At 35.5% G+C, this 23,846-nt stretch overlaps 2 protein-coding genes across 5 annotated transcripts in view; one reads left to right on the forward strand and one right to left on the reverse strand.

The window, feature by feature from the left end:
* Window positions 1-744: 744 nt before the first annotated feature.
* Window positions 745-23,846, reverse strand: part of FAM169A (family with sequence similarity 169 member A) — an 88,341-nt gene continuing 65,239 nt past the window's right edge. For 3 of the 4 annotated variants that reach the window (XM_010949289.3, XM_074359823.1, XM_074359818.1), the window contains exons 7-13: window positions 18,396-18,524; window positions 17,640-17,752; window positions 14,525-14,564; window positions 13,859-14,009; window positions 9,143-9,299; window positions 6,406-6,609; window positions 745-5,056 (exon numbers count right to left, since the gene is read on the reverse strand). In XM_010949289.3, coding sequence (XP_010947591.2) covers window positions 4,508-5,056; window positions 6,406-6,609; window positions 9,143-9,299; window positions 13,859-14,009; window positions 14,525-14,564; window positions 17,640-17,752; window positions 18,396-18,524 — 1,343 coding nt within the window. In that variant the 3' untranslated portion in view covers window positions 745-4,507. The remainder of the gene's footprint in view (window positions 5,057-6,405; window positions 6,610-9,142; window positions 9,300-13,858; window positions 14,010-14,524; window positions 14,565-17,639; window positions 17,753-18,395; window positions 18,525-23,846) is intronic. The other variant, XM_010949288.3, reaches the window with a different exon arrangement.
* On the forward strand, window positions 18,784-21,056 carry LOC141577244 (centrosomal protein of 120 kDa-like). The gene is given in 3 exon segments (XM_074361406.1): window positions 18,784-18,825; window positions 19,522-19,980; window positions 19,982-21,056. Coding segments are annotated over 3 exon segments (888 nt in total). The 3' UTR covers window positions 20,369-21,056.

Raw genomic sequence — 23,846 nt, forward strand, 5'->3', positions numbered from 1 at the left:
GAATCCTAAGAAATACAGCATTAACACAACGTTTAAATGAAAATACTTTATAAACTAAAAGTATATGAGAGAAGGCACACTACACTATAAAGTTCAGAAGAACTTAGATAAAACTTTTTACCCCTAATTAATCCTTAACTTTTTCCTACAGTAAGTCATGGAGAGAATTAATATTTTAAACATTTTTCCCCTCTCATTCATCATATATAATACCATGTACTTGGAACTATATTTTCTATTCAAGACATATGAGAAAAATAAACCAAAATGGGCCACTCTCCCTTCTGAATGAGCTGGACCACACTCTGTCTATGGAGTGTGTATCTACTTTTACTTTAAAATAAGCACCCAACCCCCACATCTCGTGACCTTTCTCTCTCTTGCCTTCTGAAACAACCTGCACTCTGTCTATGGAGTATGTATCTTTCTGAACAAATCTACCTTTACTCAGAAAGAAAAAGAAAAAAAAAAAAAAAAGACCCACCAAAATGGTTGTACTTTAAGCATTTTCTATACTTTAAACCTAGGGTTGTATATTTTTAGAACGGTAAAAATTTGTTTAAATAAGTCCAGGTAAAATACTTTAAAAAAAGACTACACTGATACCCTTAGAAATTTAGTTACTTAGATAATATTAAAAGGGTCATGCTATAGAGTTGTCAAAAACACGTCTATGATCTGAGTTAACATTTGTGACTGAGCCTTAGGGTGCCTATATATTACATTAATTTATAATCACATTAATTGTTTTAAATTCTGTTTATTTTTTAAAGTCTTGAAAGTACAACCAATGTGATTAAATTGTGCCATTAACAAAAATCAATGTCTAAACAAACTCGGTATCTAAACACATCTTCACCAATGAAAGTAGGGGAAAGGGAAGGAATTTCAAAACACAGACCAGGAAACAATCACAAAATATAGGTTTAATTACTACTGTTTAAAAAAAAAAACTACCAAGAAAACAAACATAAGTACTTGAGTAAATCTTGCTATTCTGAATAATATAACATCTTTTCTAAGTTCTATAAACACAGTAAAGTTTTAGAACACAGAGACACTTAGGAAAAGAAAGGCTAGTTCCTCCGGAGTGGCTATCCAGTATGACACAATTACTTCAAGATAACAGAAGCTAACCTTCCTTACACTTAAATTTTAACAAATGATTTTGCCACTAAGAGAAATGGGAAAGGTGTGAATAACAAGTTTTGGAGGATGAAATAAAAGAAATTAGCTAAACACTAGATACAGAACTGAGGTTTGCTTATTTTTCACAACCAAAAATAAGCAAGTTAACTAGCTTGTACAAATAAAGCTTGATACTAAGTATGCAAACAGAAGCATAAACATTTTAACTAATCACACCCATGAAAGACTGGATAACACTTCAAACATCATATTGCTACTAGTGGACATACAAGGCAGAAACTTCTAAAATACTGTTACACAGATGAGTAATGTTAGTATAAATTTTTTATTTACATTAAGATCTGTTTCAGTTTGCTGGTGTGACCAAACCTTAGAAGGTAATCCCTAAGGGTAAAGCAGAATGTAAGAGCAGGTATTTAGATACTAGGTAAAGGCTCAATTTGATGCAATCATAAACCTTCAAGATATTTTTCTACAATCACTGAAACCTTTTTAGGTGGTGTTCGGTGGTCAGCTAAAAGTGAACCATTAATCACTAGCAATTTTTATCCTTGCCATGATAATTCTCTGCACTGAATGGAAACACCATGAATATAGACACATTTTAAGTAGTAGAAGATAGACATTCTGTCATGCTATTTGATTTTATAAAAAATCATAATAGACCCTCTCACCTTTAAAAGTTGTAGAGGAACTTTATAATAAATTCTTCAATATATTTCTGTGATGTCTAGCAATTGAATAATTTAAACTTGAAAGTAGAACTAAAATTTTGCTAATAACTGTCTGCTTTATATTACACAAGGAAATATATACGTATTTATACAAACTGAAGTGAACTTCCCTTCTCCACAAACGAGACTTCTAAACAGAAAAAAGCAGTTCACAAAGGACTACAGAAATGTGACTGGACACTCAACAACTAGCTTATCTGGCTGAAGTATGACCGCAATCCTCTGGAATTCCCAGAGGTTTTTTAATGCCTTTTGCAAAAAGTATAAGTGATCTGATTAAGTTTTCTTTAGATTCCTTATTGAGGATAAATGCTGTTACAAAGTCTGTCGTCACCTACTGAGTATAGAACTCGTCGTTACGGAACACGAAAATTCGGTTTTTCCATGTGACCTAACTTTTTTTTCCTCTACCATCTATAAACCCCAAAATAACATTCTGTCAGAGACACGTGACAAAAATTTTCTTACTTAAACAAAAAGTTCTGAAACTTCTTAAAATGCACTTACTGTTTAAGAATAAACCAAACAAGTTTTATAAGTTTATACTGTTAGTCCTTAGGGATCATATATGAATAATTAACCTTTTTTGTAAACTCAGCGACTATTCACATGTTAAGAGTTGTCAGTGAGCTCAGTCTTAAATTATACACTAAAATACTTTTAAAGAAAGTATTTTAAAGAGAACAATGAAGAATCCAAGTAAAAAAGTAAATACCTAAGTGTTAGGCTTTTAAATCTATTCTAAGAAATTAAAAATGAAAAGGTTAAGAATTTACTAAATCTTTATTTCCCTAGTTGTGGTATTAACAAAAATTTCTCACAAAATGTATAAAACAGCATAAATGTTTGATAGATACACTAGTATTAAGTCATACTTATTCTTTCACTTGATTAGCATCTGTTAAGAAAACAAATGGTCAAAGAGCTTAACTTTCACTTAGAATGAAATGGTCTAGCTTACCTCTGACCAATAAACTAAAGAAAATGTAGGGGACACATGTATTCAAAAATTTTACATGAATAAGGAGGGTTTGCTATTTTGCCTGCTAAAGATTTCATCTCAACTTTAAATCTTTCTGAAATGCCAACATCCCAAAATAAAATTTAACAACATCACCTGACAGTAGACTGAATAAACTTTCAACGTCAATCCTTAGCACCTCAAATAATGACACAAAGTCACAACACATTTTTTTCATTTAAGGACCAAGCAGTTTTAAAAACAACCTAAATGATCTCAAAGCATTCTCAAACTTAAGTGAAAATCTGAGTACACACAATAGGTCTAAAAAGTAGGATTGTTTCAAGATTCTCTTTGGATCATAAGAATAACCATTTTGTTCATTTTTAAATAAATTACTTCAACAACAAAAAAAAAAAAAAAAGAAAAAAAAAAAACAATTGGGGGTTTTGGGTTTATTTTTTGCTTTCAGTTTTCCCAGGCAAAGCCCTTTGTTCTGGCAACTCAATGTACACACAGAGGCTAGCTTGCTTGTAACCTGCCCTCACAGAACAAATCAAGAGGGAGTAAGCCTGAAGGGACAAACGAAGCTCTGATCTGACTTAAGTTCTTGTAACTGCGGTTCCTAGAGTAGCTTATCCCTGCCGTCTCGGTTTAAGATTGTGGGGCGCAGTTCCAAACCTACCAAAAATGAAAGCCAAGGACATAAGCTGGCAGGCAGGCAGGCAGGCAGGCAGGCAGGCAAGCAGATCTTCAGACAGGAATCACTCCATGAGTTAGGGAAGTGGATGAAAGCTGAGGGGAATATAAAGAAGATTCTAGAATAAAGGCAGTGGCAGATTAAGGAGAAGCCTTTGGAAAGGTTCTCACACTTCTAAAGTACACACGTTAATTGGGTGAGGACAAAAGTATAGTCCCGGCTTCAAATGATATTTTAAATAGTAATACTGTCGACATGCCAGAGTTAAATCCCTAGCAGTACTGTTAATACCAGACGTTATAAAGAGTGAGCTGGAAACAGGTTTTGTTTGTACCTTCCCACAGACACTGAAGTCAAAGGAAGAAACTTGCACCTTCAACTAAGAATTGAAAGGCCAAAATACCCACCTTCACAAACCTTTGACCACACATTTCTGAATTTGTGCTCTCATTTAGTTGAAGTTATGTTTATCCTAATTTACTGACATTTTTGTTTAAGCATGCCTACGTTTTTAAAAAATGGTGATTAGTTTTGAAATTTAGGATAAAACTTCTAGAACCTTCACCAAGTTTACTATTAAAACCTTTAGTATAAAAGATTTCTGCGATCCTTACAACTGATGGGAACTCTACTACTTTCAGTTTTTCACTTTATATTTTCTGAAATATTAATGGTCAGATAGCCCCCAACTGCTAATGAAAATATAGTATGATCTGGTTTCCCCAAATCGAAACATGGTTAATAAAAATTAAAAAGTTGTATTTACACAAAATAGCCTGAAAAATTAAAAAGAACGGTGAATTCTAGGTCCTATGGGGGAGGGAAAAACAGCATCATAAATAAGTTCGAATTGAAAATTTGGAATTTTTATCCTGTGTCCCATGCTATTTATTAGTTGCCATATTTTAAAAACGACAATTACGTAACAAAGAAGAGGCTTTTTCATCTGCATTTCTTCTTCATTCAGGTCAGCTTGGCTTTCTTCTTTGCAGGTCCTTTGTGCCCTTTGGCCTTTCTTCTTAAATTCCGCCGGTCCACGACAGGCACCTCCACTTCTATTTCCTCTGAGCTGCTATCCACAGTTTTCTCTGCTGATGGTGTAAACTGATCCAGTTGCTCAGAAGATGCTTCGGACTGCTCCTCTGACTGGTTCTTCTGTCCGGCGTTCTGTGAAAATGGCACATCCTCAAGTTCAACCTCTATCAAAGAACTCTGCGGGAGAGCCGGAGACGTTTCCTGGGGCTCAGGGACCCCCTCCTCAACCTGGTCTTCCAATGAGGAAGTAGTGTTGGGTGACACATTTTCAGAGATCGATTCTTCAGAAAATTCAGTGACCACAGAGTTTGGAAAACCACTATTGGACCGTTCTTCATTTGGGATAGTAGCAGCGTTGTCTGAACTGCCAAAGTGAGCTTTCTTTCTTGAAACTAGAGGCAGCTTCTCCTCAGTGTGCCCTTTTTCATCAGGTGGGCCTTCGTCTAGCAAGGTTTCTGAGTCAGTTATACGTGAAGTCTAAAAACAGAAAACCTGGTGAACTTTTGCAATATAGTTCTTACATCAATTATTCTCAGACACTACTACACAATAACCCTGAACTGTGTTTTAGAGGATTCAGTACTCATTACTTTTGTTAAGCATGGGTACATAATTCTGAATACAGCTCAATTTCTTCAAAACTGTCTTGCATGATAATTTGGATACATTAAATTCTTGCTTTAAATATATAGTAAAGGTAATTTTACCTCAAAAAGTACTTAAGACATTTAAACTTTATATCAAGATTCTTCAAAACCAAGAACCAACTCAGTTTTTAGTCTCTTGGTGTTCCTGGAGCCAGAACCAAGAGTCCTGGGAACCTGATACCGTGCCACCCCACTGAGTTTCGACTGTGAGATGATAGGTGAGGGCAGTGGAAATGGCATTCATTTAATTGTGTGAAACGCTAATAAAAATAACGCTTTATGATAGTTTTTTAGCCTTAAATTGGAATATTCAGTAGTAAAAATTAAATTCTTTTTAGATACATACACACACACACACACACACAAATCGAATAGTATTCAGTCATAAAGACAAGAATGAAATCTTGCCATTTGCAACAACATGGATGGACCTAGAGGGTATTATGCTAGGTGAAGTAAGTCAGAGAAAGACAAACACCACAGGGTCTCACTTACATGTGAAATCTAAAAAACAAAACAAAGAAACAAAACAAAGTGAAAACAGGCTCAGATAAAGAGAACAATATGGTTGCCAGAAGGGAGAAAGTAAGGGGACTGAAACAGGTAAAGGAGATTAAGAGGTTCAAACCTCCAGATATAAAAATAAACAAGCCATGGGGATGTAATACACAGCATAAGGAGTATCGTCAATAATATTGTAACAACTTTGTATGGTGGACAGATGGTTACTAGACTTACCGTGATCAGTTCACAATGTATGCAAAATCAAATCACTATGCAGCACACATGAAACTTGCATAATGTTATACATCAACTTTATTTCAAAAAAAAATTTTATTTTAAAATACTCCATTCAAGTTTTCCTCACTAATCTGATCTGTCTCCCTAATTAAAACAAATTTAAATGACTATGTTGGTCAGAGACTATGTAAGCAATAGGTATTCAAATATTTGGTAAATAATGCTTTATCCAGATATGAATGAATAAGGTTACAAAAGATGCAAATATATGGAATATTATTGACTGCAACTTAAAATACCAAATCTAGTATAATTTAATTTTCCAGAAGGACTGTGCATGTTAAAGTTGAGGCAAATATATATCCTACAGTGCCCCAGCCAAGCCACCAACACTGGAACACTTTAACTATAAAAAAAATTTGGTTATTTCCCCATTACCTTATCCTGAGTAGCAGCCTCAGGGGGGTTTGAAGATTCTACCACCAGTGGAACAAGATTTGTAGAATCTTCACTGGAATTAAAAGACTGCAATTTTAATTCTTCATCTAAAACTTCACTAGTGGAGTCCTCCTCTTCTGGCATAAGTGAAGTTTTAAGAGTATCATCCATTATCTCACCATTCACGGGCTCTAATTCAGATTCCTACACCACAGAGGGGAAAAAAAGGCAGGACACATTACAGATTAACTTACTTGTCATGTAAGATGGGTCCATTCTCAGCTCCCCTCAGAACTCAAGATACATTCTACCACATCACAGGGCACAGGTTAAGGAACAGCGGAGTCAGTAAAAGAGTCCATAAGCACCCGAAATCCCCGCTGTCCTCGTGGAGAGAGGACAGGACCGGGATGCCCTGCAGACCCAGGGTGCGTCTGAGATTCAGTGAAGTGACCCTGCCTCCTTCTTGCTCGTCCTTCTAATGCGGCAATCACAGGAAGAACTTCAGTAAAAAGGCACCAGAGAAAGTCTAAATTTGGTGCCGGCTCTGAACAGAACACCCACTGTTCAGCAGCTGGAATCTTGGAGCCTGTGGGAAGCTGCACTTCACGCTGCCAGGGGGCAGGAAGTACTACAAGTCCTGAGGGAAGCCGAGTTGGCTTCAGCTTCCTCCTAGGAGAAGAGAGGCCCGCCTTGGTCAGCTCATTGTCCAGTCAACCCAGGGTCATTTTTGAACAATCCTGCTCCTTAAATCCCATTAAAATATGGAAAAGCAATCTGATAACACAAACCTTCCAATTTCTGAAATTCTTCCTCCGATGTTTATTGATTAACAAGACTTCCATTTAATGTCTAATATTTCTAATTTATCCTAATGACATTTTAATAATTAGAGGGCATTTTATTTTATTATCATTTTAAAAATTAGAAAAGCAATGTGCTAATTTTAAGAAATAGATTTGAATGGATTATATAGGACCCCTGAAATCATATAAGGAACATTTTCCCTAGGAATAGTGAGATCAGAGACTTAGAAAAATCAATCTGGCCAGATAGTATAAAGAATAAATTGCACACAGAAGGTAATTATAATAAAGCTCATAGAAGGACCAATTAGGGTAGGAGAATGTTAAAAGAAAGAAAATGAGAAAAATACAGCAAAAGCTTTTGTAAAACAATAAAATTTTGGTGAGTAACTGAAAGCAAGAAGCAACAGGAGAGAAAAACTCAGTCCTTCAAGTTTTATGTTTGGAAACAGAATGAAAGATAAATAGGAAAAAAGGCTCAATACTGAAGTGACAGGAAAGAATAGAGACACTGAATTTAAGATAAAAGACATCTGTCTAAATAGAAATATTTAGAAGGCAAGTAACATTATAGGACTACAGTCTGGATCAATGCTGGAAGTCTAGTTACTGGTCATCCCCACAGAGATGACAATTGAGCCATTAGACTAGATGCATGAAGCAAAGAGCAGAAAGTCAAGAACTGAGTCTTTGAGAATGTCCACAAATATAAGGAAAAAAACAAGAAACAGAACAGTCAAAAAGCAGACAAATAAAACCAAACCAAAACTTCAGAGACAAGAAAACGAAAAAACTAAAAAAATACAATCATGTTATAAAGTCAGACCAGAGAATGTTGAGGAAGAGAGAGTAGTCAGTCGAGGTAAGGAAAGCCACTGGAATTGAATGAAAGTGTCACTGGTCACCTGTAAGAGTATTTGCTCAATAGTTCATTGGACAAAAGAAACAGGTTACATGATGTACATACAGTATAATCTGAAGTTTTTAAAAGAGAAAAAGTCCCACAAATACATATTCCCATAAACATCTAGAAACATATAAATCCCTTTTTAAAATATGTGCTTTTCTCCCCATTTTCTACAAGAAAAGAAGAAATGCCATTTAAAAATACAGTTTCATGAAGTAGAGGAAAGAAGAGCTAAACTGGAGCAAGTTAAGGAAATGAAATTGGTAATGCAGTTTGACTTGCTTAACTAGCTCCTCGCTGGACTGGCAAACAGGCAACAGATTTTTAAAGAAACTTAAGCACATCTGAAAGAAGAAATAAGAAATCTATAGACAGGAAAAGACTGAAGATATTGAAGAAAAACAGGACAGGAAATAGAGAAGAAGAAAGAAAGGGACAAATAATTGGGGAGCTGCAGAAATCAAGCCAGATAAAGAGTTTACTCAGTCACAAAGGATTTTCCTACTTGTCTTCTAGTGTTAAAAATGAAATGCATTCAGTTATCTTTCCAGGAATTTATAAATCAATTGTAGTCAAATACATATTTTTTTTCTGGACAACTAATTCTGCCCTTCTAACCAAAATAGGAGTGCAATGGGGGGCCTGTTGAACCTTCAAGTGTTCTAACTTGTTTTATAAGGCAGACCTTGTATAGTCACATCATTTGTGTCACTTCTTAAGTATGTTTAATTCCACAAATTAATTTGTATCTTAAATACACTGAGGGACATGACTATCTAAACATCCTCTATTTTATATTCTCAATAAGTCAACCTTTATAAACTCAGTTTGAAATATAAAGTAACTGTAACTTTATCCTCCACTTCCTGATCTTGCTTAATATAGACATACATGCTTTTAAGCATTAAATCCAATTCCCACTAACAGTCTAAAATATATCATTGCACTTTTCTAACCATATATGATTAAGAAAGTTAAAATTTAGTTACTTCCATTCATTTTATTTAATAAGCGAATCTCATACCTTTTCACCATCTTGCTTTTCCAGGCGTGGCTGGGTTTCTGGTGCTGGCCGAACGTCTTTATCACTACTTCCATCTGCAAATTCCATCACATTCTGTTCAGGTCCCTCTTCCAAGAATTCTTCTGAGCTCTCTGATGTATGTGCAGTAGACTCCAATCTAGAAAACCAAAGTAAACCATCCTAACTTGTTTTATTAAGGATGAATACAAAATTTTAGGAATCTGTTAACAAAGTAACACCTTAGAGAACCAACTAACTGTTGTTTGGTCTAAAACCAATTTCTTGACCTTCTTACAAATCTGTTCTCTTTACTGTCTCATTTTCCAGTTTGATCACCATCTTTTCAATCATGTAAACTAGACCTCTCTTTTACTCTATGTGTACTGACTGGACCTTGTTCTCCTAGAATGCACATACCTGGGAGCAGTTCACCTGGGACAGCCAGTTGAGTTTCCAGCTTGGTCCTGGCAGCAGCTTAACTGGGGGCACACCTTATCTTATTGCACCTCACTTTATTGTGCTTCAAAGACACTATGTTTTACTAATGGGAGGTTCGTGGCAATCCCATGTTGAGCAAGTCTACTGGCACCATTTTTCTCAAAGCACGTGCTCACTGCATGTCTCTGTGTCACATTTTGGTAATTCTCAAAATACTTCCAACTATTTTGTTATGACTACATTTGTTATGGTGATCTGGGACTAGCTGATGTTACTATTCTAATTGTTTGGGGGCACCATAAACTACACTTACATAAGATGGCAAACCTGACGGATAAACGTGTGCTCTGATTACTCCAACCAACCAGCTGTTCCCCCGTCTCTCTCTCCTCGGCCTCCCTATTCTCTAAGAAACAACAATATTGAAATTAGGTCAGTTAATAACCCTGTGATGGATCTAAGTGTTCAAGTGAAAAGAAGAATCGCATGTCTCTCACTTTAAGTCAAAAGTCAGACACGATTAAACTCAGTGAGAAAAGTGCGTTGAAAGCTGAGACAGGCCAACAGCTAGGTCCCTTGTACCAAACAGTTAGCCAAGATGGGAATACAAAGCAAAAGTTGTTGAAAAAAATTTAAAGTGCTACTCTAGTGAACACATGAATGATAAGAAAGGAAAATAGCCTTATTACTGATACAGGGACGTTTTAGTGGTCTGGATAGAAGATCAAATCAGCTACAATGCCCATAAGCCAAAGACTAATCCATAGGAAGGCCCTAAAACTCTCTTCATTTCTATGAAGGCTGAGAGAGGTGAGGAAGCTACGGAAGAAGAGTCTGAAGCTAGCAGAGTTTGGTTCATGAGGTTTAAGGAAAGAAGCCATCTCCGTAACAGTGCCAGATGAAGCAGCCATCACTGACGCAGAAGCTGCAGGAAGTTATCCAGGAGATCTAGCTAAGATCATTAATGAAAGCAAACAACAGATTTTCAATGGAGACAAAACAGCCTTCTACTGGAAGAAGATGCCATCCAGAACTTTCACAGCTAGAGAAGAGAAGTCAATGCCTGGCTTCAAAGGATGGGCTGACTCTCTTTGTTAGGGGCTAACACCACTGGTAGTAACTTCAAGGTGAAGCCAATGCTCATATTCCTCTGCAAAAATACTAGGGTCCTTAAGAATGATACTAAATCTACTCTGTCTGTGCTCTCTAAATGGAACAACAAAGCCTGGATGATGGCACATCTATTTACATGGTTCACTGAATATTTTAAGCCCATTGTTGAGACCTGCTGTTCGGGGGAGGGGGGAAATGTCCTTTCAAAATATGACTGCTCACTGACAATGTACCAGGTCACCCAAGACCTCTGACTAAGACACACAACAAAATTCATGTTGTTTTCATGCCTGCTAATAAAACATCCATTCTGCCACCCATGGATCAAGGAGTCATTTCAACTTTTAAGTATTATTATCTAAGAAATACATTTCATAAGGCTATAGCTTTCATAGATAGTGCCAGAGATGTGACTGAATTGCTGCGATCGCATGATAAAACTTGAATAGATGAGGAGTTGCTTATTATGGGTAAGGAAAAAAAGTGGCTTCTTGAGAAGCCTGGTTAGATACTGTGAAGACTACTGAAATGACGAAGGATTTGGAATATCATATAAATTTAGATGATAAAACAGCAGGACAGTTTGAAAGGACTGACTCCAATTCTGAAAGAATTTCTACTGTACGTAAAATGCTATCAAACAGTATTGCATGCTACAGAGAAACTTTCAGTGGAAGAGTCAGTCAATTTATGTGGCAAACTTCATGGCTATCTTATTTAAGAAATGGCCACAGCCATCCCAATCTTCAGCAACCACTACCCTGATCAATCAACAGCCATCTACATTGAAGCAAGACCTCCAACAGCAAAAAGATCGCTGATGGCTCAGATGATGGTTAGCATTTTTTTACCAATAAACTATCTTTTAATTAAGGTATGTTTGGGGTTTTGTTAGACATAATGCTATCACACACTTAACAGACTATAGTATAGCGTACACATAACTTACTTTTATATGCACCGGGAAACAAAAAAATACATGTGACTCACTTTATTGCGATATTCACTCTGGAACCAACCCACAATCTCTCTGAGTATACCTGTATTAATAATGCCCCTTTCATTCTCAAAAATATCAGTTTGGACAATAAATAATATGGTTTAGTTCTACCTCTAAAATACCTTTCAAATATATCCTTAACTCTCTATTCCCATTTTCATCTTCCTACTTCAGGCCCAATTCTCTCTGGACCACTGTAACGTCTTCCTAATCCATCTTCAGTCTTGCAGTGCATACATTCTTCAGTAAGGTTTTCAGAGCTATGTTTCAAACACAAATATCTGTACCTGTGACAGTCCAGCTCAGAAAATTCTGATGGTTCTCTATGCTTGGAGAATAAAGTGTGCCTCCCTTCAAAGCCTAACATGACCAGACCCTTGTATTTTTATCTCCTACTAGATGTTACAATTTACCCTATATATCAGTTATCCTTATCAACCCCCCTCCTAGCTTTGTGCCTTTGCTCATGTTATTCCTGTAGTCTAGGACTACGCAGTGCAATACAGTAGTCACAAGACACTCATCACTATTCACAGTAACTAAAACTAAATGAAATTAAAAGCTCAGTTCCTCAGTTGCACTAACCACACTTCGAGTGCTCACTGATAAGCACACTGAGCAGTGGCTGCCATATTGGGCAGGGCAGATACAGAACATGTCCATCATACAGAAAGTTGTTTGGACAGCCCTGGTGTACACCAGGGGTCAGCAAACTCTTCCTTTAGGTCTTGTGGGCCATGTGGTCACTGAACAGCTGCTCAACTCCACCACTGTAAAGCAACGCCATCATAAGAAACATGTAAACTACTCAGCATGGATGTGTTACAATGAAATCCTATTTACAGTAGGTGGTGGGCCAGCTTTGGCCTACAGACCATAGTTCATGTACCCTTGGACTAGAAAGTCTTCTTTCTCAACTCTGCTTTCTACTTATCTTTGAAGCCCTGGCCCAAATGTGAAAGTTCTCCATCCCCTCAATTAGAATCAATATGCTCTCCTTTACATGCACAGGATTTTGCACTTCTATTACTGCATGTGCTTGCAGTGCTCTTAATCTGTGTCACAGGCACAGACACGTGTGTTAGAAACCACCGGGCAGTCGATTCTTCAAGGGCAAAGATGAAGTATCTGAGTAAGCATTCAAGCATTTAGCCTCACTGTTACTATTTTATAAAAAGAAAATTTCACAATAATTCTGCGGTGTTCAATTTTAAATGCAGTTATAGTCCCTTCTAAAAAGGGTATTGCATCAAAATGTGGCTCAGTGAATAAACTCATAATTATCTAAGCTCTTACTCTTTTCACAAATTACTAGATTTAAATATTTACTTAAATTTGACTGTAACATGATGAATTTTTCATCAAAATATAACATTTACATACTTAATTACCCAAATCTATACATAATAAAATTAGCATAGCTATAGAACTCTCTACCTGAGTAGAATAATTTCACAACTAAAATGGCAGAGCTATGAATAGTGACTCAGGAACAGTTAGCAGGACTTCCAAGGCAAAAGTCTAATTGTACTGTAATATTCTAAATCTTGCTTTAACATGTTGATCACCATGTCACTCAAATCTGGGTAACAGCTGTGTTCCCTCAGGAGCACTTGATCCACAGCGGGCAGTCAATGCGTTAAGAGTCAAAGGAAGATAGAAAATAAGGTTTTGATCCAAGCGTTTTGTTGATTCGGCTGGTTGGTAAGTTCCTGGAGGAGCTGATGATACCATTTATGGCTATTGCTAATTTATGTTAAGTTTTAAAACCCAGGAAGATGTATCAGTTATAAAGTAAAACTGAGGGTTTTTTAAATTGACTAGAGCTCAGCATTACTAAAAACCACAGCTACTGCCAAATTCAAAGTTGGCGAAAATGACTCATTTGGGATAATACAATCACTAGAATATTCTCCTGGATTTTTACATAATAGATGAAATCGTGAGTTTATTCCATTCTCTTACTAGCAACCTCTCCCTACAACACTGTCAAAGGGACACTTACCAAGTGTCATCAACACTCTTGTGGAAGAATTCAAATACAGACTTCTACACCAAGGTCATTTGCTATACAAACAATATAACCTTCACCTTAAAAACCAAATACTAATAATATGATAAGAAAAAGAAAGAAAATAATGAGTGTAAAATAAACAACACTTTACTTGTTTACTGAAGCTGTAGGTGAAGTCTGGTGAGTCCTTTCATCTTCTGCTTGCGAACTACTAAATTCAGAGTCCTGAAACCGCTTTCCAATCTTTGGCCGCTTTAGATGACTACTTCGAGCACGAGTGGAAACAGGTGTCTTATCATGACCTGAGAAAAACCAGCAACACTACAATTAATTGATTATGTATACAAAGGATTACCCCTTAAATACACAGAAATGCAGGAACTAAGCTGGTTCACCTATATCCCCGCCATCACACACTTCCTTTCTCTCACTTACATCAGGCTAAGAAACCATGTCAGTGTCTTTTTCTAAATTACAAAATAATGTTGTCACTATTCATTCCTCACACTTCTGTGCTACCCTGAGCTCTGCAAAGTGCTTCTGTGTTTTCACTTATATCCTCGGCCAGTAATCTTGGAAAATAAACGAGGTAGACATTACTGTCCTTATTTTACAGGTAAGGAAATGAGGAAGAGAGGTACGACAGCTTACCCATCTGTTCACATGGCAAAATCAGTGGTAGTGGTGGCATTAGAACCCAGATCTAGATTTTAATGCTGGGTACGTCTTCACTTACTCTAAAGGACACACACACATGAACACATACTTAATCCTAAGTGTCTCATACACTTACTGATAGACCAGGTGAATTTCTTACCTTCAGAAGTGCTTGCAAAGGCATCTTTTAGAGAATCAATCTAAAATAAAAACCAAATATAGATATAGATAAAAACCAAAAGTTTTAGATCCTTTTTTCTCCCTATGGAGCTACTTCATTCAGTGTCAAAGAAAATCTTTTAAAAATTTTTTCAAATAGCACTTTTCATGCTCATTATTCATCAATAAGGAAAATTTAGTTAAGAAATAAAAAGGCTATATCATAGCCTGTTTATTATAAGCCTAACAACTTATCAAGCCATCTGTTACAGTGATATACACTGCAGTTTCCCGAGTCCTGTCCTCACCTACCTTCTCTTCTCAGTCCATATCCTTTTCCTGTGTAATTTTATCTGCCACATTTACTTCCAGATCTATTTGCTGATGAATCCAAATACACAGTTTAACCTCCCCAACTTTCCCCCTGATTTCCAAAGCTCTATTTCCAATGAAATATCTCTCCAGTGGATACTTTACCCAATTTCACATACAACCTGTCCCAAACTGAACTCTTATTTTTCCCAATATTATCTTCTATCTAGGTTAATGGCAGTAACAATTCGTTATGCCATTCTAGCCAAAAACCTGTGAGGCAGTAATGACTTCTTCCTATCCCTCATTCAATCAGCCACAAAGCCTGTCAATTTTGACTCTGAAGAATCCCTCAAGACTGCCCCCTCTTTGGTATGACCAATCATCTTTATTACTAATGATTTTAAATCAGGCATGTCTCATCTTTAACATGCACTCCTCAATGGTACCCCTCACTCTAATCACGTGCCCTGTAATCTCCTCCACTATTACAGCTGATGCTTCCAAGTCACAAACGGTACCACTTCTTTGCTTTAAAAAAACATACAAATAACATCAAGATTTGTAATGGTTGATCACCACCTAGAATACAAACTCTCAACCTCTTACAAACCAACATGCCATTTTCTTTCACACCTGTGCTTTTTACATGCTATCTGTTGGAATGCCCTATCAACCTTTATCATAGAACTCCTGTCCACTCTTTAATAAAAGTCCAGCTCAGTTACTATACTTATTCCAGTCCTTGGGCAGAGTTAATCATACTCTGCTATGTACCTTCAATTATTTGCTATATATTCTATTATGGCAATAACTACCCTGTAGTATATTTGTTTACTTATTTGCTTCCAGTAATGGACCATCTACTTCCCCCATGCTTCTAAGAACAATATTTCTGTATGTCCAGTGCTTGGCACAGTACCTATTTTATTATATAAATTGCTGTCCGTTCATTCATTACACATTTATTGAAACCCTACGATATGGCAGACACAAAGACTTCAAGAAGATCTATTTACAGGACACTGACAAACAAGGAAATAACTGTGACAGATAAGATAAAAATTCTGCCTTCAAGAAGCCTACAGTTCAACTAGACAAGGCTAACACATAGATAGAGATGAATAAATAAAAGGTACCAAAAGTATCCTAAGAGAAATACGTGTAATATTTATGCCCAAAAACAGAAAAAAAAAATCAGATAGAAATATCAACATCACCTAAAGACTAAATCAGGTAGTCTTGTAACATATATCAAATGTTATAACATTTAATACATATATCAAAATATCAAGGTGTACACCTTAAATATGTACAATTTTTGTGAATTATACCTCAATAAAGCTAAAAAAAAAAAAAGGAGTTAAAATGAACAAACAAAACCAATTCCCCTGTGGTTACTGATGAAAAGAGATAAATAGTTTAATAGAAAATTATTTTCCTTGAATTAAAATACTAAAGTAATATGAAGACTATATATTTTAAAAACAAAAATCGAATTTATGTTGCCAACCTCATAATATGATACCATTTGAATATACTTTCATTAAAATGACACATTTAAAATTATTTGGCTTAATATAAAATAGATCATTGTTCTCACTACATGTATGAAAAGAGCAGATTTTTAAACGTTCCTTAGTTTTATGATATATGACCAATATTAAATGACTCTGAGTAAATCTGAAGAACTTGGACTGCAACATAATAGAACACGGGCTTATTCTGAAGTCTGAAATTCCAAAGGTAGAAAAAAATAAAAACAAAAACTTGAACTCCTTACATATAGCTATTGTATTATTTACATTATCCTTAAAAATGTTTTACATAGTTTCAAAGAGTCAACACTCATGCTAATTAAGACAGGAAAAAAGAGGCACAAATGACTCCCCCAAAAACACATGTCTCTGAATCACATACACATTTACATAGACATATTCAACACTCACTAAAGATATACTACGGTACTTGTGTACAAAACAAATATGACTGTAATAAATGCCATCACAACAAAACACTGCATAAAAATAGACTTCCAGAATCCTATCAATGGACTTGTATTTTAAGTAATAACAATTAAGTAGATTCTAGAAATGTACCTGGTGAGTCCTCTGGAATTCAGTAATGGGACCTGTCCTTCTACTTCTGGGTTACCTACTATTTGCAAAGTGCATGACATTCTACAGAGACCTAGCATATGTAGCCTCAAACTTCCCAAATAACTTCATACCCTTTGACCTACTACTAATTGTACTTCTAGAAATTCATCTGTGTAAGGAAATAATTACTTTACACAAAGGTGCATGTATAAATGTGTTCATGGCTGGGCCATTTATAAATATAAAAAACTTAAGTGTAATGTGTTAAGGAGATAAATGATAGTTATCTACACAGACTAGAACAGTGTGCTGCTATTTAACAATGTTTTGAAACAGTAATGCCATAGAAAATGCTTACAATAGTATGTTAATGGAGAAAAGCAGTTAGAAGTAGCATAAAATAAGAACAAAAATAAAACATATGCAGATACATGTTTTATTATATATTTAGTACATATATAAAAATTTTAGTTGCTATATCTAGGATAATGGGATTATAGATTTTTATTTTCTTCTATATTATTTTGTGTTTTCCAAATTAAATCCTTAATAACCAGCTAACAGAAAATAACAAAGTAACTAACACAGTAGAAATTACATAAGATTGTTGAATGAACAGTAACATTAAAAGCTAAATATTAGCTGACCCTATTTTTAAAAAACAGCAAACTTAGTATTTCCTACATAAACACACAGTGTACCTACAGTTAGCTGCATCTCACTAGACTGATTATCTTCAGTTCCGGCTTCAAATTCTGGAACAGATGCAAGACCGTATTCTCCAGACATAGGTCTTTTAGCTTCATTGTGAGAAACTGCTGTATGTAGAAAATTTAAAAAATTGTAACCCAATTAATATTTGGTTTTAATTGTAACATCGTTTGTACCGATTTTCACAAAAGCACTGAAAAGCAGCCTGAACAAAAGGGTGTTGAAAATCTGGTGTGGGATATCCCCTTCACCAATATCTTACGGTGAGACTTTGCAGATGTAGAGTCTTTAATAGTTATCTGTACTTAGTGGCTTCGAGGAGAGATGGACGAGACCCCGGTACCAGCCTTGCCCTTCTGATGCCTGTTCTCCCTGTTTGAGTCATCTGTGTTAATTTATCACCCATCAGTTCCTACTGGACTGTTACATTCCACTGGGCTATTCTAGATCCTCTTATACTAGTGACTCAAATGGTTACATAGAACAAAACTTCAAACTTTAGAAAAGAAGCTCTGTTACTAAAGAGATCACATAACAATATACCAATACTTTGGACTGTAAGGTGCAACCATTAGGCACTGCTTTTTTTTTTTTTTAATTGAGGTATAGTCAGTTTACAATGTTGTGTCAACTCCCAGTGTAGAGCACAATTTTTCAGTTATACATGAACATACATATATTCATTGTCACATTCTTCATTAGGTACTGCTTTTTAAGCTGGACTTGTGTTCAAAACGGAAACATTCTTACCCGTAATTTTAAGCGCTTCTCTTTGTAACGCTCTGGTGACTGGTATTCGCTGGTACCAATGTCCAACACCTTCAACCTCCCAAAGGAGCTCATGGTCCCCAGGATACTTTTCAAAATACTGCTTGCAAGCTGAAAAACACATTGAGAATTTTCTAGAAATCCCAAAAATCAATTGTTTGGGAAAACAGAGATGGAAAGTAAACTGCCCAACTCACTTAATGGGGCTAGCATAACCCCGATAGCAAAATCACCAAGCAACGAAAAATAATAAAGCAGTCTCATTTATGAATCAAAATCCTAAATAAAATTCCATATTAAAGTTTTAAGTAACCAAGGAATTAAAGTCCTCATAAAAGATGTACTTCCCCTTTAAAGAGAAAATTACTAAATGTTACTGAAGGACATAAAAGAAGAACTGAAAAAAAAGACTGTTAGACTCAATAGTGTGAAAACACCAATGCTCACCAAATTATTCTGTAAATTCCATGCAATTCTAAACAAAATCCCAACAGAGATTTTCTTTAATGGAACTGGACAAAACCTGATCCCAAATTCAAAATGAAAGAACGAAGGGCTATGAAATAATATTCAGGCCAATTTGAGGGAAAAAAACCAAGGAGGACTTATTCTAGCAGATTAACAAGAATCATCTTAAAGGCACAGTAATTAAAAACAACCTGGTATTGACATAATGTGGAAGAGGAGGAAGAGGAGGAAGAAAATTAAATACCAAGGGGGGGAAAAAACACCAAGAAAGAACCACATATACACTTGAAATTTGGCAAATGACAGAGGAGGAATCACATTTCAGAGGAGAATGAATAAAACTATTAAATAATGATGTTAGAATAAAAGAAGTCAGATCTTGACCTCACATCAATATCATTCATAAAAATAAGTTCTAGATGAATTCTAATACCCATTATAAAAAGCAAAATGTTTAAAGAAAACATAAGAGAATACCTCTAGGATATCTGGGTACTAAAGGATTTCTTATAAAAGATAAAAAAATCACAATCTGTGATAAAATAGTATGAGAAACATGATTATTAAAGTTTAAAACTTTCTATATAGGACTTTCTGTGAAGATGGACATGACCTACAGCAGCACTGTCCAATCCAGTAGCTACCAGAGCCGCATGGGGCTGCTAATGACTTGAACTTACAATCTGATTTAATTTTAATTAACCTAAACTTAATTTGTATCAGTAGCTGCTTTATTTGGACTACATGGTTTATATTTAAAAGGCACCATACCCAGGACTTTATCCGCAGGGCCAAAGAAGATTGTGTCCCCCAAGTTGAACTAGAAAGGTTAAAGATCAAGCAGCTAGAAGGGGATAAACATCGACTTCAGCAGCAGCTCAACGATGCCAAAAACAAGTATAAGATTTTAGAAAGAGAGTTCCATCAGTTCAAGGATCAGCAAAGCAACAAACCAGAAATTCAATTACAGTCTGAAATAAATCTTCACACAGTGGAAAAGGTTGAACTTGAAACAAAGTTGGAACCTGCAACTAAGTCTAAACTACATTACAAGCAGCAGTGGGGACAAGCTTTGGAAGAACTTGCCAGACTTAAGCAGCAGAGGGCAGGAAAGTCAAATGGCTCGTCTTAAAAAACAGCAAGAAGAATTGGAACAGATGAGGCTGCATTACCTGGCTGCTGAGGAAAAAGACACAGTAAAAACTGAAAGACAAAAATTATTGGATATAAGAAATGAACTGAACAGGCTAAGGCAACAAGAACAAAAACAGTACCAGGATTCCAGAGAGACCGCAGCTAGAAAAATGGACGGCCCACGTGGCAGGACGCGGGAAGAAGGTTTGCATGATTATTTGACTCGCCTCCTAGAAGAAAGGATGCTTCTTCTCTGGAAAAGGATGGGTGTGTGTAATCACGAGGATCGAATGATGAGTGAACTCAACCGACAGATCAGAGAGGTTTGGGCAAAAAACAATGCCAGTAATTAATAACATTTGGAAAATCTTTACAGAGACTCCAGTTCTAAATTTTAATTGTAAAACCCTCAAAAGAAGGGAAAATTGATATTTTAAAATGCAATTTTCAATTTTTTATAAGCAAAACTTTTTATGTTATTGTATAGTATTTATTTGACTTTATTTACTTTATGCTGCCTCTCCACTGGTTTATTTCTAACTGCATTTTATCTACTAATTTTCAATGACTTTTCAGGGTTTCTCATAATTTATAATTTCATAGCTAACTTTTTTTTTAACTTTTTTTATTGAGTTAGTCATTTTACAATGTTGTGTCAAGTGGCTAACTTTCAAAACAGCTTTTCACTAAATTTGCTCTCAGAGAAATGACTGAGTTTCCAGTTACATAATTTTTTATGGTGAGCCAGAAGAGTATATGTTGCACTTTAAAAATGCTGTCCTGTTCATTTGAATACAGACATCTTATAAGTTGAGGCCATTTGTAAATGTAACTAGTTTTATTTAATTCATTTTAGAGGATCTGTCTTTTTAACTTGTAACATTTGCAGATGACAAGTTTGAAAACAGAAAGCAGGATCAGGGCAGAGAAGCCATATGTGATCTACTGAGCGACAAATTAGTCATTTATTTAAATAAAGTTACTAGAGATTAAAAAAATAAATAAAGACACAGACTAGGATATAAATAGAATAAAACAAAAGATTAGTATTCTGGGCATATGAAAAATTACTAAAATTGAATTAGAAAGACAAAATAACCCCAAAGAAAAATTGGCAGAGTTATGAACAGGAAATTTACCCATAATGAAACCTGAATGGTCACTAGATGATAAACCTCACTAGCTGCCAAGGAAACGTAAGATGAAACAGCAAGATACCATTTCACACCCATCAGATAGTAACAAGCATCAGAAGAATACGGGAAATGGAAACTCCCACACAGCTAGTGTGAGAACAACTGTAAAGTGGTTAGTAAAGTTGAAGACAAATATTTTATGACCCAATTCTACTTCTAGGGATACCCTAATGATTTACACATATGCGGAAGACATCGTATAATGCATAAAATGTTCATTACAGAACAGTTTTCAAACTGGGGTCAGCGTACAACCTAAGTGCTCATCATCATTAGGGGATATATGAATAAACCATATATGTATACAGTAAAATACTATACAGCAACTTCAACAAATAAACTATAGCTACGTATAATCAACACTGATAAATCTAAAAAAAAAAGTCAATAAAAGAGCAAAATGATATCATTTTATAAGTTTAAAAACACATTAAACACAATGATACAGCCTCCGGAGAAAACAGTTTAGCAATTCCTCAAAAAGTTAAAACACAGAATTCTAAGCCAACAATTCCACTCTTTGGTTTATATCCAAAAGAATGAGAGGAGGGACTCAAACAGATATCTGCACACCAATGTTTATTCACAGAAACACAGAAAGGGAGAAACAACCGAGGCGTCCACCAATGGATAAATGGATAAATGAAATGTGATACAGTCACACAATAAAATCTACTCAGACATAAAAAGGAATGAAATTTTGATATATGCTACAACATGGATGGACCATAAACATTATGCTATGGAAATAAGACACAGAAAGGGCAAATAGTGTATGAATTCCTATTTGTGAGGTACCGAGACCAGGCAAACTCATGACAGAGAGCAGAAAAAAAGTTAACGAATGCGGGGGAAAGAGGAAGGGGAATTATTGTTTGAAGGGTACAGAGTTTAGATTGGGGATGATGAAAAAGTTTTGGGTTCAGATAGTGCTGGTGAGTACACAGCACTGGGAAAGTGATTCATGCCATCGAACTATTTACCCCTATAAATAAAGTGGTAAATATTATGTTATATGAATTTTATCACCAAAAACTTTAAATTTTAAAATTAAAAAAGCACACTAAATAATGCTCTACAGTGTTTATGGACAAAAACATAAGTATGAAACCATGGGCAGGAAGGATATCCACCGACTTCAGGAACACAATTATCTCTGGGAGGAAAGGAGAAAGAGAAATGGGGCTGGGGAGGGATCCAGAGAGAACATCAACTGTATGTTCAACGTTCTGTTTAGGTTTACCTAAAAATAAATGAAAACAAACATGGCAAAATCTTAACAGCTGTTAATCTGGACAATGGATACGTGGACACTAGGATTCTCTCTTTTTTCCCATATGTTTGACAATATTTCTTATGTTTTCTGGTTGTAGTTTTCATACCTAACAGGAAGGGAAAAGCTGGGGGGGGGGGGATGACAAGCCACACTGAGTCCTTTGCCTGAATTAAAATAACTAAAATAGAATACCTTACATAATACATAAGCACCTGTTATCATTTGGTATTCAACTTATTTATCATTAGAATCCTAGAAAAGTGCAAGTAATAAGAGGTTCCGCCTGCAGCAGATGTGGTTGCATTCCTCCCCAGATTCAGTGAAGCACTAATTAGACTTTAAGAGCAAAATCCATTTGCAGATTATCCAAGGTTATACAGGGTTCATTCCATTCTCATGTATGGATTTAGAGAGAAACCATGATTCAAGATGGGCATGCAACCCTTGGTTCTTGTTTTGGGGATTTTTCATATTAAAAAGGAGGAGGAAACAAAAAACAAAAATGTTTTTTCAGTGAAAATAAATATCTGATGTTAGATTAAAATCAATGGTAAAGTATATTTTATAAAAGTTTTCAATAACTTACTTTTCAGGATTAAATCTTATTCATTAAGAAAAAAGTAGTGGTATGGGCTTTATGCCAATGCAAATATAAATCCACCAATAGTTTTTAAAACATCACGACACAATATATCCACACAATGGAAAAATAAACAGCATTGAAAAAGAGAAGACAGAGCTATGTGAATCCACAAGACTGAATCTCATAATCATAAAGATTAGTAGAAAAAGCAAACTGCAAAAGAATTCATACAGTACATATTATTTACATAAAGTTTTAAAATATGTAAAACAACATTGCATTGTTGGAGGATAAGTACGTATATGGGGAAAATAAATGCCAAATTGAGGATGGTGCTCATTTCGGCCAAGGGAGTGAACTAACTGGATATGACAGGAGTACAACTGTATTGACAATGATCCACTTCTCACGATGGTACATGCTGGATGGTACACGATTATTCGTTACCTTTTTCTTTATGTAATTTTTGTATATATATGGAATTTCTCTTTTTAATTTAAAAATCTACCACAAATAACCCAAAGAATGGTCAAAGGATTTCAACAGACACTTCTCCAAAGAAGATACATAAAAGACCAAAATGCACATGAAAAGATGCTAAACACCAAACACAAATCAAAATTATAATGAGATGTCACTCCATAACCACTGAGATGGCTATAATCAAAAAGACAGATAACAAATGGTGAGGATATGGAGAAACTGCAAATCTCTTACACTGTTCATGGGAATGTAAAATGGTGCAGGTGCTTTGGGACACAATTTGGCAGTTTCTC

Source organism: Camelus bactrianus, chromosome 3 (assembly GCF_048773025.1).
Source record: "Camelus bactrianus isolate YW-2024 breed Bactrian camel chromosome 3, ASM4877302v1, whole genome shotgun sequence".
NCBI classification, from domain to species: domain Eukaryota; kingdom Metazoa; phylum Chordata; class Mammalia; order Artiodactyla; family Camelidae; genus Camelus; species Camelus bactrianus.